The sequence below is a fragment of the Mustela nivalis genome, assembly GCF_964662115.1.
Source record: "Mustela nivalis genome assembly, chromosome: 2".
NCBI classification, from domain to species: Eukaryota; Metazoa; Chordata; class Mammalia; order Carnivora; family Mustelidae; genus Mustela; species Mustela nivalis.
In genome coordinates, this window is record NC_139021.1 from 135,479,063 (window position 1) to 135,498,766 (window position 19,704).

At 34.8% G+C, this 19,704-nt stretch overlaps 1 protein-coding gene and 1 pseudogene across 4 annotated transcripts in view; one reads left to right on the top strand and one right to left on the bottom strand.

Moving 5' to 3' along the window:
* ADK (adenosine kinase) overlaps positions 1–19,704 on the top strand; it is a 525,969-nt gene that overhangs the window by 172,503 nt on the left and 333,762 nt on the right. For all 3 annotated transcript variants that reach the window (XM_082717349.1, XM_082717351.1, XM_082717350.1), the window contains exon 4: positions 3,777–3,855. In XM_082717349.1, coding sequence (XP_082573475.1) covers positions 3,777–3,855 — 79 coding nt within the window. The remainder of the gene's footprint in view (positions 1–3,776; positions 3,856–19,704) is intronic.
* On the bottom strand, positions 13,016–13,253 carry LOC309860439 (small ribosomal subunit protein eS27 pseudogene; annotated as a pseudogene). Its single transcript has one exon. The product of its transcript is annotated as a small ribosomal subunit protein eS27 pseudogene (transcript).

The following is a 19,704-nucleotide window of genomic DNA, read 5'->3' on the forward strand; positions in this document are numbered from 1 at the left end:
TAGTATTTAAAGGAATTACTCTCATTTTTATGTCTCCTATCACTGCTTTGTCAATGCTATTATATTTTCTTTCTGTAAGCTAAATTTATTATTTCTCAAATTTATGGTCTGTGTGTGGCCTCCACTTGCTTAATGGTGCTGTTATATATTTGTTCGTATATATGTATATGTATAAATATATATAAAACATGTTTTTTGACATCCAATAAGATTTGGAAGAGGAAGCAAACATATGCTTCATCAACCATCTTGACATGTGAGGTCCTGATATTTTTGTACCTCTTGAACTGATTCCAAAAGTAATGTTAACAAACACAAATTTGGTTTCTACAAAAAAAATCTCTTCATTGGCTGGAATGAGAATTATACACTGATTTTTGTGTGTTTGTAATTAACAAGTAATTTTGATACTAGGGTTCTGCTTTTGATTCACTATTGTGCCATATGTGACCTCTGTTTGGCAATCCACTCAAACTTTATACCTAACTTTTCCCATTTCTGTTTTCCTTTTCTTTCTTTTCTTCTTTTTTTTTTTTTTTTTTTTTTTTTTTTTTTTTTGAGGAATCTCTATACCCAACGTGGGACTTGAACCCATGACCCTGAGATTAAGAGTCACAAGCTCAACTGACTGAGCCAGCCAGGAGCCCCCAACTTTTCCTACTTCTTAAAGGAAGACATTCTTTTAGGTCCATTTCATCTCTAAAATTGATCACATTTACTCTTTTGTTTATTTTTAGTAAAAACTTTTATTCTGTTTTACTTGATTGTTATTGAACACTCCCTGCCCATCCAATAGTACTTTTGTGTAAGAGTGGGATTTTCTTTATTTGCATATCTGGTATGATAACCACTATTTACAAATGGCTGTTGAGCACTTGAAACGTGGCTGGTGTGACCGATGAACTGAATTTTAAGTTTTATTATATTTTATTAGCTTTCATTTGACAGTCTATAGCTAGAGGAGGCCAGTAGCTACTTTATTAGACCAATATGGTTCTAGATTATTCTGGTTTAAAAAACATTAATTCTGTTAGATGATCTGGAGAAAAAGGATTACATGGCCAAATAAGCTTAGGAAGTATGTGTACTATATCCATCTTGAATGTTAATGTGCATATCAGGATATTAAACGCCTTGATATATTCAAAGGAAAGACTATTTAACTATCGCTCAGTTTTCCTAAAACTTATGGTTACTCAGAACCCTTTGAGGTTTTAGGGTTAGATTCCAGAGCTAACATTTATAGAATACATATTGCATGCCTAAAGTTATTGTTTTAAACATTTTATTCAAATCATAATTTTTTTAATGCTTACCACAAGTTTATGAGGTGGGTACTATTTAGCTCCTGTTTACTTTGCTCTTTGGAAGGTGAAACACAGAGGATTCATAGATGTGGCCAAGAACACACAGGAAGTAGTACAACCTGCATTCTGATGTGTAGTCAGACTGCTGTTGAGCAGTATGTTGTATGCCTTACAAGATAGACATTTCATTTTATATATTCCATTAAACTTTCCTAAGTTCTTAGTAATATACTATAGTTGGCTTATTATGATTTTAGTAACTATAACAAATTTAGGCCCATCTCATTTCCCCCAAAATATTATAGCTATTTCATTAGTAGTTGTTTGAAGGGAGAAATTGATGATAGATTAAAGAAGGCTATAACTTAAGGAAAGAGATTCTTGAGAAAGTGAGAAAGGATGGTATTGCTGTAACTTGCATAAACTAGGGAGCTTATAACAAAATCCATTCTCTCACAGTTCTGGAGGGTAGGCATCTGAATTAAGGGGTTTGGCATGGCTGTGTTCCTTCTGAAGAGTCTAGGGGAGAATCCTTCTTGCCTCTTCTAGGTTTTGGCATTCCTTGGCTTTTGGCTTACGGCTTATCACGCACTCTTTGACTCCATCGTCACATGATCTTCTCCTATGTGTCTATTCTTCTATTATAAGAAGACGTGTTACTGGATTTAGAGCCTGCCTGGGTAATAGAGGAGACATGCGCTTATCAAGAACCTTATCTTATATCTGCAAAGACTTTTTTTTTCCAAATAAGGTTACATTCTCTTGTTCTGGGGGAGATGTCTTTTTGGACATCACCCATTTGTAATTCAACTCATTACAAATATGATTCAAAACCTTTGGAGGAATTGATTTTTGAAAGTGGAGGGATAGCGATTGATCACTGTATGATTACTTTATCCAGTCACTATTCCTTTCTCCACTAATCTCTAGTATCTCTCTTTAAGTGATACCTAGTTCAGACAAAGGAGAAGAGAACTTCCCTTAACCTACTGCAACTACCCACCTCTGCATATGTGCCTATATATTTTGCCTTCTCTACTGTTATTATTACATTAGTATTATTAGTGGTATATAAATCCTGCTGTCAGAGTTCTGCGCAGGTTTGCTAATTGTGTTTATGGGCATCTCAGGGTTTTATAGATAGAATTCCAAGGCAGTTGGAGGTATGGAGTGGGTATAACTCCATTTTTCTTATTCCTAATATAGCTGTCTCTATATTTGTATTTTTTTATTTTGAGATTCTGCAAATGTTTCATTTCAGTGAAAGGATCGACTTCTATATTTAAAGTTTTTAAAGGTTTAAAAATACTTTTCAAGACTAAAACTTTCCTTGAATATTCTACTCATATCCCAATCTCTCTCTTTTTCAACCAACCTCCTGTAGCACTTGCTACCTACATTGCATATATTCTGTTATTCAATAATTTAATGTTTTCTAATTTTCTCATATGTATTCATCTTTTTGTCCCTCCAAAAGCTTGTTAGTCTTTTGAAATTAAATTACATATTTATGCCCCTTGGATTTCTCCCACAGACTCTAACATGTTAGATACATGTAGGGAGTATTGATTTGAGATCCAGATTAATAAGCGCCCTCTAATTAGAGATTTATTCAGATCATTGTCCGTAGTCCTTTGGCTGGAAATGTGTAGTAGGAGGGATGTACATGGATCGTGTTAAATGGAAAGCTTCATGTGTAGTGAACGTACATATTATTCTGGAAAGAAGTTCTATAGCTTTTGTCAGATGCCAAAATAATGAAGTATCAAAGCTTTAAAACTATTTTTTTAAGATTATTATTTATTTATTTATTTGACAGAGAGAGATCACAAGTAGGCAGAGAGGCAAGCAGAGAGAGAGAGGAGGAAGCAGGCTCCCTGCTGAGCAGAGAGCCCGATGTGGGACTCGATCCCAGGACCCTGAGATCATGACCTGAGCTGAAGGCAGTGGCTTAACCCACTGAGCCACCCAGGCGCCCAGTATCAAAGCTTTAAATCGTTTCTCTCCGTGCTTTTGTTTGGCAGATACAGAAATCACGTCACCAAGCAACTTGCTTAGAATCATACAACCCTATGTAGTTTCCCAGTTCTTTAAATTATAAGCTGATTGTCTTTATGATATCTAGAACTTTAAAGTTATTACAATATATATCTGTAAGGAATTTAGAGAACACTTAACATGGGAAAATATGCATTAGTTATAATTGTGAATTTTTATTTTTACCTTTTTTAGTTTAATGGTTATTTATGGACAGCTTATATACTTTAAATTTTTATAATTATAGATTTGTGCAAGAAATTTCATAAGTATTGAAATTCAGCAAAGTTTTTCACCCATATTTCAAATCTTACAACATAATTATGTAATTCAAAGTATTTTAGTAATTGTGATTTAATGTACTTCTAATCAGAAAAGTTCATTGTGACAACTGACAGATGCTAACTTTTTTCTACTGTGATTTCTTTGTAGGTTTGATGAACTTGTAAAAAAATTCAAAGTCGAATATCATGCTGGTGGCTCTACCCAGAATTCAATGAAAGTGGCACAGGTTGGTTAATATTTTAAAAGTTATAAAGAAATGGATTCAAAGTGACTCTAGACTGTATTTTATTGCTATAGAATTGTTTTGTCGGTTTTTAATTGGGTTTTTAGCAATCACTGCCCATCTAATTATCAAAAATTACAAGCCAGGAGGAAAGTCATCTCCAGGAACCAAATTGACTGTACCAGGATCTTGGATTTCCAAGTCTTCAAAACAGTGAGAAATAGATTTCTATTGTTTATGCCATCCAGTCTGTGGTATCTCATTATGGCAGCCTGAGCAGACATGGAGTACATACCCAGAAGAATTGGAAGAAGGGTCTTGAAGAGATATTTGTATACCCGTCTTCATAGGAGCATTATTCACAATAGCTAAAAAGAAAACACAGAGCTATAAAAGGAAGGAAATTGTGACACATAGTACAACGTAGATGAATCTTGAGGGCATTATGCTTAGTGAAATAACCTAATCACAAAAGGCTGAGTACTGATGATTCTCCTTATATAAGATACCTCAGGTTGTCAGATTCATAGAGATGGAACGTGGAATGGTGATTGCCAAGGGTTAGCAAGAAGAGAGAGTTACTGCTTAATGATTATAGAGTTTCAGTTTTATAAGATGAAAAGCTGTTCTAGAATGGATAGTGGTGATCATTTCTCAACAATGTGAATGTACTTAATGCCACTGCACTATACACTTAAAACTGATTAAAAAGGTAAATTTTATGTATGTCTGTTTTTCCACAATTAAAAAATAAATTTAAAAATAGATCCTAGAGGGCGCCTGGGTGGCTCAATGGGTTAAGCCACTGCCTTCGGCTCGGGTCATGATCTCAGGGTCCTGGGATCGAGTCCCACATCGGACTTTCTGCTGAGCAGAGCTCTCTGCCGAGCTTCCTCCTCTCTCTCTCTCTCTGCCTGCCTCTCTGCCTACTTGTGATCTTTCTCTGTCAAATAAATAAATTCTTAAAAAAAAAAAAAGATCCTAGAAATTCGTCGGTAGGCAATGATACCAGCATGATTCAGGTTAAAGATTTCATTGGCTAATTCAGCAATCAATGAGCCAACAGAACAGCTTCAGAGCATGGGCTTATTTTTGGGACCCTGTGAGTTAGAACTGGGTTTGTGTTTAAGCTTTGTCACTTTACTGCCCTTGAAGCTATGAACAATCTACTCAGCTTTCCTTGGCCTTTCATCTGTAAATGTGGTAGTTAAAGCTTGTCTTGGAAGTTGTAAGGATTAATGTGATAATGTTTATAAAAATTATACTACTTTTAAAAAGAAAGCTTGGAAACCACTAGGGTTGAAGGCTTATTTATTTATTTATTTATTTATTTATTTATTTTTTGCCATTTTTCTGAATGTTTTTCATCTTAACAAAACTTAAATTTACCCGTTTATGGACTGGACAACCAGAATTGTGGCTCTCATCCACTTAAAAATAGTAATTCCAATCTAGCTCTCAATTGAACATCTTGTTTTGCTTTCCATTTTCCCTAATATTTTGAGACTGCGTTTCCTTTCCATCTGACTGATGATCCAACTACATAATTGCCAAATTATAATTTATGTCTAGGATAGCCACACAGTTTTCAAAAATAGTACATTAGAAGTACTTTCCTTTAAAAAGATGATTTTTCAGATTTTCCTTGGCAGACAATAATAGGAAAAAATGATTCATTTGTAGATTAAAAGGCATACTTATTGAGTGTCTGCTATGTGCTTGTCATTGTGATAGGTAGTAACTGGTAACTTAAGCTCTCCAGTCTAAATTTTTAGAAAAATCTGAAAAAATAGAGCCTTAGAGTGAACGACAGTGATAGAGTCTTAGTTGTATCTAATTCTGATGTAGTCTTGTTCAATGAGGACATCGAGTTTGAGCTTAGAGCGATCTAAAAAGTGTAGGCAAATACAACAGAAAGGAGTTGACAGGGATATAGCCTACCAGGGAAAGTACTGGATTTTGTTTTGTGTTAGCGTTTGGTTGGTTTGGGACTTTCTTAGCCATTTGAGTTCTTCTTCACTCCAGCAAACAACTGGATTATAGGTTTCCATTGTTTCAATCACTCTACATTATTAAAGAAGCAAGTATTAGGTAGCAGCTAACAACTCAGTAGAGCTACACTAACTTAATGTCTGCCAAATGCTGTGAACTGTAGCTCTGAAATAGGATAATATCTATTCAAAGGGTAAAAATTCAGTGATCATCTAAGTTTTCATAGATCACGTTATAATTCTACATAGTTCTTAATCATATATACCATGTGAAATATGTATTTTCTGTATGTGTGTTTTATGTAATAAATATTTTAAAAATATTCAGTCTTCTGTAAAGACAAGAAAAAAAACAGGTGGATGGAATTCATATATTGTGAACTGATAGGTTATAAGATTGAGCAAAGTTATAGGACTTGTTTTAAAGTATAGACAATAAATAATCAAGTGTCTTGGGAAATAGGCAAATCTGATGTGCTGTATATAAATAGAAAGTAAGTTTGTAACCTGCAAGACTGCTAAGGTTAGACTAAAGAAAACTGGAATTGTAACAGATCAGAGTATTACTTATAGAAAGGGTTGGAAAACTGTATCAAGAGCATGTACCACTGGGCTAATAGTTACATCACCCCAAATAGACCCCTTGTTAGTGACACTTAGTATGTTCTCATTCTGGCCTCATACACACTACCCAGGAAAGGCAAATAAAACCTTGACTGTTGAGCAGACCAATTATCAATCTTCAGCCTCTTTGCTCTTGAGTTTCTCTCAGAAAACAAGTAGAGTGTGTATGTGCAATCCTAAGCACTACTGTTTGTGGCACCTTGCTTAAACTGTGATTGTGTATGCCATCATCATCAGAGGAGCCTGATGAGGTGAGACAGGGCTTTGAACATTCAGCTAGTGAAATCCCTATAACTTGATTGCCTCCTGACAATCATTACACTATGATTCTTAGCTTTTCCCCTTGCTTCTTGCTATTTTTTGTTTGTTTGTTTGTTTGTTTGTTTTTTAATGGATAAATGTGTAGTATCAACCTCTGCATTTGGTTGGTAGGCCCTTTTTGTTCTTTTCCTTTTGGGATGGCTGGCATGTTTACATATTTGGAGGCTACTACTGTTTCAAGGTAATTTTTCCCACACAATACTAGGTTTAAGTGGATTTCTCCCTGTTCCATGGTTTAATAATACCTTACATGGTAGCCATGGAAAAATGTGCAGAAACATTGAAAGGGAGCATTATTTGCAAAGATCAACACTTCTATGAAAGACAAACTAAAAGTCGTACAGAGGGTAAACATTAACACTTTACAGTCAGTGTAGAGCTCATTCTGTCAGATCTGACCAACAACCATACTTTCATATGTCAATTGATATTGCAAATTATGTCAACAAGAAAATGTTCTCATTAGTTCTTTGATACTTTGATTTTTTAAATTCTTGGAGATTTTAATGCAACCACAGGCAATATAAAACAATATTGTTGAGATGTCCAAATACAATTCTAGACTTTCCTCACCTGCATGTTTGACAGTGTAAATTTAAATTTTGTAAAATTTCATTCATTGTAAGCTTCTCTTTAATGAAAATGTAAAAGTCTTATCTGAAAAGTATTCTGCACCCCTTTTATATACCACTGTCAGAAAGTGGTATGATTTGCTTACCTCTGATATTGATGCTTTCATAGTGAAGGTTTTGGGACACTTCAGTTTTCTCAATATGTACAGGTGCACTTAATGTGATTTTTGAACTTAAAGCAATGGAAGGAGGTAGCCGCCTTGGACATGTGCCTTAAAAACGGCTATAATTGTTGTTGGACTTAGAAAAGATATCCTGCAGTAAAATATTTTTAAAGTGTGAGACAAGAAGAATGTCCTTGTCTAATTTGGCAATACACTGAGGATGAGAATGGAGAAAAAGAAATTTATATGCCATTTCTCCAAAAGTGTTTGACGGTATTTGAAGAAGCCATACGGAGACTAGAAAAAACTTGCACAACAAACAAATGTCTCATTTTTGTGTGATTTGACTGCTTCATAACTCAAGGTGGGGGAAAAAAAGTCACCATGAAAGGGCAGCCAAATTAAATAAAACCTTCTCAATTTCTTTACTAAAACTGTAACTCATTTGGATTGCAACTTTGACAGTATAAATTGAAATTACCAGTGTGCTTCTGAAATGATGTTCATTTTACACATGGAAAGCATATAAAATTTAATCCATCAATCCAAAGGACATGATTGATAAACAGTTGGAATACCCAAACAAGCATTTAGATTCAAAGTAGGTGGATATTTTGTAGAGTGTGAAACTAATTTTAACATATCTAACTACCTGCCATTGCTAGTAAGTACAATCCTAGGTATTCCATACTCAAATGCTTTTATTGAGAGATATTTAGCTTGATAAAATTAAAAGGACGGACATCAAGAATATGGCCTTGATATAGGCAGAGCAGTCAAAATGAAGTTTATATTGAACTATATTCAGTTTCACCACAGTAAAAAGAAGGCTGTCCTAATGGTTCTATTTAGTTCAGAGAAGTGTTACTGGAAAGGAGACACAAACATAAAACTATTAATCCAACTGTTTTTAATCTTCTTTTAAAAAAATCTTTCATTTATATACATTAAGAATATACAATATGGCTTATAAAATTTAAATTCCAATAAAGAATTTAAAATGTTTAAGTTGTCGTATTTTAACAAATGAAAATAATGATTATTATATTTTCTTATACATATTATTAAATTAACCCTACTTTTAAAAATTGCTAATTTCCACTGTTAGTTTCTTCTATTGTTTAAAAGTAGCACTTACATAACAGAAAAGTAAATAATACAGAATAATAAATACTTTCAAATAGGTCTGTATTGATTTTTTCAGGATGCCATAGCAATACCAGAGACTGAGTGGTTACCCAAGAGAAATTTGTTTAATCAGAGTTCTGGATATTAGAAGTCCAAGATCAAGGTGTTAGCAGCGTTGATTTCTTCTACTTATTTTTTTTTTTTTAAGATTTTATTTAGGGGTACCTGGGTGACTCAGTTGGTTAAGCCACTGCCTTCGGCCCAGGTCGTGATCACGGACTCCCAGGATCGAGTCCCACATCAGACTCCCAGCTCCACAGGGAGTCTGCTGCTCCCTCTCACCTTCTCCTCTCTCATTATCTCTCTCTCACACTCTCTCTCTCAAATAAATATGTAAAATCTTTTAAAAAATGATTTTATTTATTTGAGAAAGAAAGAGTGAGCACATGTGTGCACTGGACATGCACAAGATCAGGGGAAGGGACAGAGCAGGAGGGAGAGAAGAATCCCAAGCAGTCTTCATGCTGAGCATGGAGCCCCAGCCCCACTTGGGGGGCCCCAATCCCACAACTCCAAGATCATGACCTGGGTGGAAACCAGCCGCTCAACCAGCTGAACCACCCATATGTCCCGGCTTTGATTTCTTCTGAATCCTCTCTCCTTTTGGCTCTCTCTTCACATAATTGTCACTCTGCATACCCCTGGTATCTCTCTCTGTGTTTGTATCTATTTTTATAACGGCAATGGTAAAATTGGCTTAGGATCCACCATAAGGGCCTCATTTTAACTTAAAGGCCCTATCTCTAAATAATAGTTGCATTCTTAAGTTCTGGGGCTTAGGGCTTCAACACAGGAGTTTGGGTAGGACACAATTCAGAGCATGTCAAGTACTCATTTTTATGTTTTTTATTTTTGGTAGTGTTTTTTATTTTTATGTTTTCATTTTATGTTTTTTATTTTTGGTAGTACTTTGATTTTGGTAGTATTTTGATTTTCTTCTATTTCCTCTTGTGTATGTGTTTTAGTTATTTTCTTAGTGGTTACTTTAGGGCTTGCAATTAACATACTAAACTTACAACAATCAGTTTAAATAGTACCAACTTAGTTTCTGTGGCATACAAACACTTCTCTCCTTCCATCCTCCCCCTTTATATTGTTATCATCAGTAATTCTTTATACATTGTGTACCCATTAATATGGATTTATAATTATTATTTCATTCATTTGCCTTTTAATTCCTACAGGAATAAAAGATGAGTTGCAAACCACAAGTGTGGTAGTACTGGCTTTTATATTTATCTATGTAGTTACCTTTACCAGTGTTCTTTATTTCTTGTTATGTCTTCAGGGTACCATCTAGTGTCCTTTCATTTCAGTCTCAAGGACTCCTTTTATCATTTCTTATAGGACAAGTTAACAAACTTCTTAAGCTTTTTTTTAAAAATCTGGGAATGCCTTAATTTCTTCTTTATTCATAAAGGGTAGTTTTGCTGGATACCTAACTGTTGGCTGACCTTTCTTTTAGCAGTTTATATGTCATCTCACTGCTTTGTGTCCTCCATTGTTACTGATGAGAAATCAGCTTGTAGTCTTATTGAGGACCCCTTAGTCATGAAAAGTCACTTCTCTCACTCTGTTTTTAAGATTCTTTTTTTGTCTTTGATAATTTGCTCACGTTTTTAGTATGGATCTCTTTTTCTTCCTTGGAATTCATTGGGCTTTAATGTGTAAATTCATGTATTTCATCAAATATGGGAAGTTTTAGGCCATTGTACTTTCAGATTTTTTTTCGATGTTTCTCTCTTTCTATAGAAATTTTTGGATAGTTCTATAATACATATGTTGGTCTGCTTGGTGATTTTTTTTTTTTTTTGATGTTTCTGTTGAATGAGTTTCGAGCTATCTACTAGTTTGCTCCATAATTATTTATTATATATATTTGGTCTGGTATGTCCATTCTTGGGTCAGCATTCTAAAATCTTGGTTACTTTACATTAAGGCCAGTGGCCTATTATTTTCTTTTTCCACACTGGAGCTGTTGTTTTCTTAAACCGGGACTACTTAACTTACCTATAATACTTCATTTCCTAGTGCTGACCAGGAAATTCCACGTTGACTGGTTAAAAGGTTACATTCTTGGGGGTATTGAAATTGTAGTTAGGTTAGGTATTAAGTCTTGGTTTGCTAAGTGGGGCTCTTAATATAAGTGACTTCATTTTGGACCTGTGGTTTTCTTTTTTATAATCTAATTTTTAATTTTTTAAAATATTTTTTTACATTTATTTGATAGACATCACAACTAGGCAGAGAAGCAGGCGGAGACGGGGTGGGGGGGGAAGCAGGCTCTCCGCGGAGCAGAGAGCCCAATGTGGGGCTCGGTTCCAGGACCCTGAGATCATGACCTGAGCCGAAGGCTGAGGCTTTAACCCACTGAGCCACCCAGGCACCCCTAACTTTTAATGTTTTATTAACATATAATGTATTGTTAGCCCCAGGGGTACAGGTCTGTGAATCGTCAGACTTACACACTTCATAGTACTCACCATAGCACATACCCTCCCCAATGTCCATCACCCAGACACCTTCTCCATACCCCCCTCCCTCCTCTGTTTGTTTTGTTTTGTGAGATTAAGAGTCTCTTATGGTTTGTCTTTCTCCTGATCCCATCTTGTTTCATGTTTTCCTTCCCTACCCATGACTCTCCCCACATTGCCTCTCAAATTCCTCATATCAGGGAGATCATATGATAATTGTCTTTCTCTGATTGACTTATTTTGGTTTTCTTTTTAATAGAATAAATTTCTTCTCCCTTTCATCCACCAAAATGTTGAGGCTATGTGGATTTTTATGACTCTCTATTCAATAATAAAAAGTAACCATTTTTCTGTTACTTTAGTAATTGCCATCTTTGTAAATAAAGTATATTTTTCTCTGATTTAAAGCAGAGATCTTTGAGATAAAATAATACTCCTTTCATTGCTGTACTCCAGGTTATTTTATAGAAACTATAATATTTGTGTATTATGTTCTTTACCCTTTTAACTCATTTGTTTTTAGGTTGTAGAGATGACCCTATGCCTCTAATTACAGGTTTTCTTCTTTAATCATATATACAAAACCATCAGTTATGGACCTGAATTTTTTCTTCACATAAGCATTAAACATTTACCTTGGTCTTTTCTTAAATTCTTAGATCCTTATTTCTGTCTTTTAATTCCTAACTTGGTTCTCTGATCATCAGCTTTCTGGTTTTTCCAATTTCTCATGTTTTTCCTAGTTAGATAATCTTCCATATTTATATTTAGCTACTAATGAAATTTTAACCAGGTTTTTGTTTTGTTTTTAATTAAATTTTGAGAGAACTAAGTACCAGTGTTTATATTTATATAATTATACAGGATTTCACCTGGAGGAGAGGGGGAGTGCTTTGGTTTTTTCTTTGATGCAAACGTCATGTTAGGAACTAGTTCCCAGAATTGTGTTTTAAAGCTTTCCCGAACTATGTACATTGAGTTCCTAAAATCTTTTTTTGTTTTTAAGTTTCAAGAGTTATATTTGGATGAATAGAAACATGTTGAACCAAAAATTGTAAAGCTGGTATTTCAAGAACCATGTGGCATTTCCAACTGAGTCATAGTTATCTAGAAATTAAAATTGAAAATCAAGACCTTCATATTTCTTTTCTTTTAAAAAAATTGTTAATCTGTGTGGTTATAGATTTTTCTGATTATCTCTTTTTTTGTGACCTATTTTACCTGGAAAAAAAAAAAAAAAACCAGCTAGAGATTAAAAGGCTTTTTATTAGATGTACCTCCAGGAATCTGGGAGCTGTCCCAACTCCTTACATTTAAAAAGTAGAAATGACATTGGAGTGATCAAAGAGAATTCTCCATTCTAATGTTTTACACCTGGAACAGTTGTGGAAATGTCAGTAGCGCAGCAGTATTTATAAATATCAGAGCAGGATGTGGCAGATGGTGATGCAACACACAGGTTTGTCAAACCTTACGTCATTAAAAAGGAGGTTCCTGTTGGTGCCATTTATAAGATTAATGAATAATTTTAAGTAATTAGGGCTTACAAAATAAAGTTGGCTATTCAAAATAGTTCTTTTTGAAGCTGGAAAAAATTAAATATGAATTAATACCTCCTTTCTTTGGTAATCCTTATTCCTTGTTGGTTAGATTGTGAGAGATTTTAGTAGCTAAATAAGGTGAGGAAAGCAGTGTTTTGTTTTTCTAAGTAGTATTTTAATGGATTTGTGTCAGATTTTTAATTTTTAAAAATTTACTTTTGTTTATTATTATTTTTTAACCTTATTCAACATCTGTTTACTGGGCTATCATCTCAATTCAGGGTGCTTTTAGTGCTTCTTCCATCAGAGGAGCATCCTTCTGTAAGCCTTGCTTTTCCTCCTGGAGGCTGGCTGAGGATAGTGGAGCAGTCAACACACAAAACTACCATTTGTGCATGGCTAAAGACGGTGGTGATTTTGTAGCATCCTGGACAGTTCATATCCATGAGGCCTTTGTGCACTTATTCTTGTGCTTCCTCTTCTTTTACTCTGGGAATGGGTGGAGAAGGTCCTTTGTGAGGGGCATGTTCTCACGGAGAACTCATCACCACCAGAAAGGCTGTCAGGTTTTTAATGTAAAGCAAAATTCATGTATCTTCTCCTTCCTTTTTTCTTTCTTTTACCCCTTTAGTCCTTCTCTTTATGCTTCCTTTCTTCCTTTTTTCTTTCCTTTTTTTTTCTTAAACTTTATTTTATACCTTATATTAAGAGATTGTTTTACCAGTTTAAACCTTATAAACCTTATAAATTTCAATGTGGTGCATTGTTCCATGCTACAGCATTAAACATGGGTACAATTGGAGGTTGTTTCTCCTGTGTAAGAGGAAAACAAAGAGACTTCTGTAAGAAATGCTACAAGTGACAGTTTCTAATTTCATCCAGGGGATGAAACTCTTGCCTTGGTTCCATTCCTTTTCATTCTGTTTTAGAGTTAGCATTCAGAAACTTTAAAAATAAATGTCTTATGGATAATGTATTCATTTGTTTGAACTGAAAAATAAAGTCAGACCTCTTTGGGTAGAAAAAAATGTCTCATTTGTTTAGTTGTTGGACAGTAAGGATGGTCTTTGCTGCATAAATTATATAGTGGTACTGTCAAGATGCCTGTTTTTTTAAAGAAAAGCTTTTCTAGAGTATTTCTATGTTCTTTGGTGCTTTTGATGGTGAGGTACTTGAGATAACAAAGTAAAAAGCCAAATGGTCTAAATTTTAGCAGGGCATAGTGATTAGGGGTGTAGTGGATGTGCTGTGGAATTAAGCAGAGCTGGGCAGGAAAAAACTCGGGCAAAATCAGCTAACTTTTTCAAGTTTGAGTTTCTTTTTTTGAAAAATGAGAATAATTATAATAATTTCATAGCCTAATATTTTCAAAAGAGTAAAGTTATGAATCTCATAGATAATGAATATGTCAACAATTTTATTTAACTCATAATGAATGAATGAACAGGTAAGATGTTACATTTGATTTAAAAGAAAACTCAGAAGTCCAGAGACATGTGTAGTCAATGAAATAAATCTACAAGTATTACAAAACTGACTTTTTAAAAAAATATTTTATTTATTTATTTGAGAGAGTGAGAGAATGAGAGAGAGAGAGAGAGCATGAGAATGGAGAGGGTCAGAGGGAGAGGCAGACTCCTTGCCTAGCACGGATCCAGATGCAGAACTCGATCCCTGGACTCCAGGATCATGACCTGAGTTGAAGGCAGTCGCTTAACCAACTGAACCAACCAGGAGCCCCAACAAAACTGACTTTTTGTTGGGGTGGCAAGTTTTAATTCTCTCTGTAGGGTCAGATTTTATTTACTGATTATACACAAGAATTATTGCTGTAAGTAATGTATAGACTTACAAAATAGCTTGAAGATGATGAAAGGTTTAAGCCACATAGAATCAGAAATCTAGAAGTCTATGCTCTAAAAAAAGGCATAGGCTTCCACAAATATCTCCAGTCTTTTGGGACCATTTCAAACTCTTTTACAGTTTTTTTCTTTGATGGTATTTAACTCAATATAGTGTGCTGATAGAATTAATGGTAAAGTATAAACAATATACCTAGTTCAGTATTTATATATAACAAGAGCTCAATAAATTACAGCTGTATGTATGTGGCAGACATTTTCCATTAATTGAATTAAACTTAATGTGTAATTCCAGCAATTTGTTGAGAATGTATTTAAAGCAATAAAATATGCCAGATACTCCTTCCTTCACACCTATTTGCCTAGAAACAAAATCTTTCAAAATTAGAAAATAAGGCAGTGTGGCCTAAAACTGGTTAGTGAATTAGTCCTTATGGGAAAAGAGCCCAAATGTCATTGACTGATGAATGGATAGAGAAGATGTGGTATATATATGGAAAGGAATATTACTCCTCCATCAGAAAGAATGAAATCCTATCATTTACGATGATGTGGAGGAGCTTGAGTGTATTACACTAAGCAAAATAAGTCAGTCAGAGAAAGACAAATACCATATGATTTGACTCATGTGGAATTTAAGAAGCAAAACAGATGAACATATGGGAAGGGGAAAAAAGAGGATAACAAACCATAAGAGACTTTAAAAAAATATATATTTATTTCTGAGAGAGTGCGCATGCACACATGCATGTGCTGTCGGGGGAGGGGCAATGGGGGAGGGAAAGAATCTCATGCAGACTCCATGCAGAGTGCAGAGCCCAACACATGGCTCCATCTCATGACCCTGTGATCCTGACCTGCGCCACCCAAGTACCCCAGCAAATCTTAAGGGACTCTTAATGATAGAGAGCAAACTGAGTGGTGATGGAAGGAGGTGGGTGAAGAATGGGCTAAATGGATGATGGATGTTAAGGAGGACACTTGTCATATTGAACACTACATGTGATATGTGAGTGATGAATCACTAAATTCTACTCCTGAAACCAATATAACACGATGTGTTAACTAACAATTTAAATAGAAATTTGAAAAGAAAAAAAAATTTTAATAATAAATAAAGTTTAATAAATAAAGTTTAATCTTCTGAGTTCTTGAATGCTTTACTTGGTTAGTGATTGTTTTGGTTAGTGACTTGGAAATTCTTTGTTGTCTACAGTTGTTGGAAGATTTATTGGTTGATTGGCATCAATAAGGATTATACATCGATGGTTAATTGAATGCAAAAGAAAAGAAATAAGTCTATTCGTATCTGCGCATCTTACATAAAGATATAATTTAATTTCATTTTATGTTAAATATTAAATACTGTAAGTTTTCATTTAATGAAATTAGTAGTAAATTCCTTTGTAAAAGAATAGTTTTTTAGGGCGCCTGGGTGGCTCAGTGGGTTAAGCCTCTGCTTTCCGCTCAGGACATGATCTCAGGGTCCTGGAATTGAGCCCTACATCAGGCTCTCTGCTCAGCAGGGAGCCTGCTTCCCCCTCTCTCTCTCTCTGCCTACTTGTGATCTTTCTTTCTCTCTCTCTGTCAAATAAATAAATAAAATCTTAAAAAAATAGTTTTTTAAAGAACAAGATAATCTCTAATTACTGCATCTAAGTCAGTTTTATAAGTGTTTATCTTCCATGCCACACTCTTAATCACAGTATGTATTCAGTGATTTTCTTATATTTTCCTAGTTTTCATGTCTGCATTTAAGCCACTTAAACATCACAGAAAGCTCAGAGCACAGTCTCGAAGACAGTTTTTTGTTCTAATCAGTCTCTTATTCTCCCATGGCCGCTAGAAGTATATAAGAGTGTGTTGGTGCCTCTGGATGCCAATGAATCAAGAATCACTCCAAACATCACCTTTTATCAAGTCCTGTGAACCTGTTTGTTCTATTTAATCTTAGTTAGATATTTGTTAGTCTTCACTTTCCCATGCATACTTTCTTCAGCCTACAGTGCTGTTTACTGTGCCATTTTTTTCCTCATCCCTCTCAATTTACTAGTCATTTCCAGAGATAAATGATCTTTCTGACTTTTGCTTTCCCCACGCTAAAAGTGCTTATTGGAGCATATATATCTATATAGCTTAATCCAACTGAGTGCATTTGTTGGTGATATTCTGTCAATAATGTCAACATCATTTTTAACTGCATATAAATCATTGATCATTTTTTTCCATTATTCATCATTGGATTGATTTACATAACACAGTACATACTATATAATGGGCAGATAAATGAATGGCTCTCTACTCCCTTCTGTATTATTTATTTGATCCTCTGATTATGAACACTTTTACCTCTAGTCAAGCTGATCCTAGATTATGCCTGCCCTTAAACTTTATTATCTGAATCAGAATCAGAGCCACATGCAAAATCCTTTAAAGGGAGGTTTTATTCACAAGAGTTGTTGCAAGAGTGGAGAAAGGGACCTTTGTAATAGGGGAATGGGGATTACTGCAATAAAGGAAATGCTCCCACCATGAGATGTGCAGTGTTCCCAAAAGTTGGGTAGAAAAGTCTTTTCTTTCAAAAGGAAAGAGTGAAGCTAGAAGGAACCTGGTACGTGGAAGTGGAATTAATAGATGTAGGTGGGTAGAGGTGGAGTGATGGGATAGTACAGAGACTGTTTTACATTGAGATCAGCTTACCCTCAGGAGGCCTGTTAGGTTTTATGTTGGTTCAGGCTGAGGATGGGTCAGTGTTCAGGGCTCTCAAAGAAGTAGAGAAGCTTTTTAACTGACATTTGGTAAGTCAAGGTAGCAGGTATTTTGTTGAGATTGATCATTGGGTATAACCAGTTGAAGTAATCACCTTTGGGCAAAGAATGGGAATTTGGAGGGTCTGTGTCTGGCCTTGTCATAAGGCAAACAAAGGAGTTATGTGTGTTTTTTCTAGTCATACGAGGGAAAATGGTCCCTTGTAGCAAACTGTTTTAGGAACACAAAGGCATGGGGGAATTTCTTCAACTGTCTCTGGTTACCAGGATCATAGGGCTTGGGGTAAAGCTAGCACTGAAAGAGGAATTTGGAAACATGTTTCTAACACAGTTGTCTTGGTCACTTCCTCCTTCTCTTTATCTTCAGCCCCATTGCCCAGCCCCAGGGAAAAATTAGAAAACCTGATCTCTCTGATTCAGAAAGGTTGTTTTTTTTTTTGTTTGTTTCTTTTCTTTCTTTCTTTCTTTTTTTTTTTTTAAGATTTTTATTTATTTGGGAGAAAGAGAATTTGCAAGTGCAGGAAGATGCAGAGGGGAAGGGAAAAGAAGGGGGAAAGAATCTCAAGCAGATTCTTCACTGAGCTTGAGCCCAACATGGGTCTTGAGATCATGACCTGAGCTAAAAACCAGTCAAACACTTAACAGACTGAGCTACCCTGGCTCCCCTGATTCAGTAAGTTTTAAATTATTGCTAAAATATTTAGTCCATGTAGTTGCACATTATTCTTCCCACAAAATTTTATTTTCTATTCTTTGGTCTTTCCTTAGAATGATCTTTAGAATTATTTTATCTATGTATTTAAAAACAAACAAACAAAAAACCTCCTGAGGTTTGATGGGAATTTTGTACCATCATAGATTAATTTAGGTATAATACACATTTTTATGTTGTGTTTTGATCGGTAGAATGACATTAGAACATCTCTACTGAGTCAAATATGTGTTTTTTTAATTACCTAATAGAGTTTTATAATTTTTTTTAAAAGATCCTCACACTTTCATATATGTTGTTGAGTATTGTGTAGTGTGTTATCATTCTTATTCTTGTTATTCCTACAACTTTAAAATAATATCTCTTTTTTATTATGCTTTCCAGGTGATATTGCTGGTATAGAAGAGATCTAGTTATTTTATGCTCAGATACAGCATTCCTTTACCGATTCTATTACTTTTTTAGCTCATATCTTGCTTTGAGTTTCTGTTACTTATGTTCCCTGAAAACTGTTTTCTCTTCCTTTCTTTTGTTTAACTCTTTTTCATATGCTATTGCAGAATCAGGAATTCAAAAACTTGGGGCACTTGGGTGGCTCAGTCAGTTAAGCATCTGCCTTCAGCTCAGGTCATGGTCCCTGGGTCCTGGGATCAAGCCCTGTGTTGGGCTTCCTGCTCAGCAGGGAAGCCTGCTTCTCCCTCTGCCTGTTCCTCCCCCTGCTTGTACTCTCATTTTGTCAAATAAATAAAATTCTTTAAAAACAAAAAAGAATTAAAAAACTCTGGAGAATTTTAGTATTAGCTTTTAAAGGTATATGTTCCATGTTAGGGAAGAATTACTCTAATCCTGGTAGTTTTACAACTTATATTAAGAAAAGGTGTGGAGTTCATTACATAATTTATTTCCCTTTTTATCCTATCGTTAAAATACATAATTTAAATACTTCCCCCCCTTTTTAAAATAACCTTTGTGTTTACTAAAATATAGGTATTATGACGGCAGGCACTTTGTCAGTTTTGTTTTGTGTTGTTTATCCTTAGTGGCAATCTGTCGCTTCAAAGACATTCAATGAACATTTTTTTGAGTGATTTAATCAATTAGTAGACGTAACCCTATGTGGAAAGGCTGTATTTCTCTTTACTGCTTGATTGTATGATTTGTATTAATTTTATTTAAATTTTTGACAGGCCCAAACGTAGCTTTTTATACAAACATAAGTATTTCCTTTAATGTATTTACTAATTTTCTTTTCTTTGAATACCATGCGTTTATACATTTTGACAGGCAGTATAAACAAAGCAGTAAAGAGTATAGTCTTTAGCGGCAAAGGCATGGATTCCAGTCCTGGTTCTTCTGCTTACATACAGAGTGGCCTTACGCTCTTTGACTAATAGTTTCTTCACAAGTAAAATGGGATGATAACTTATAACAATACCAACTTTATAGTTTAAGAAAATTAAATGTAATAATACACATAGATTACTTAGAATAGTGACTGGCACGTAGTAGATGATCTAAAAGCCTTAGCTGTGTTGTTGTCTTATCATTACTTTACTTTGGGTTTGATTTTTGGTGTGTTATATCATGGGGTTGTAAAATCTTATTTGCTTTATATAAAAGCAATCATTTCAATGA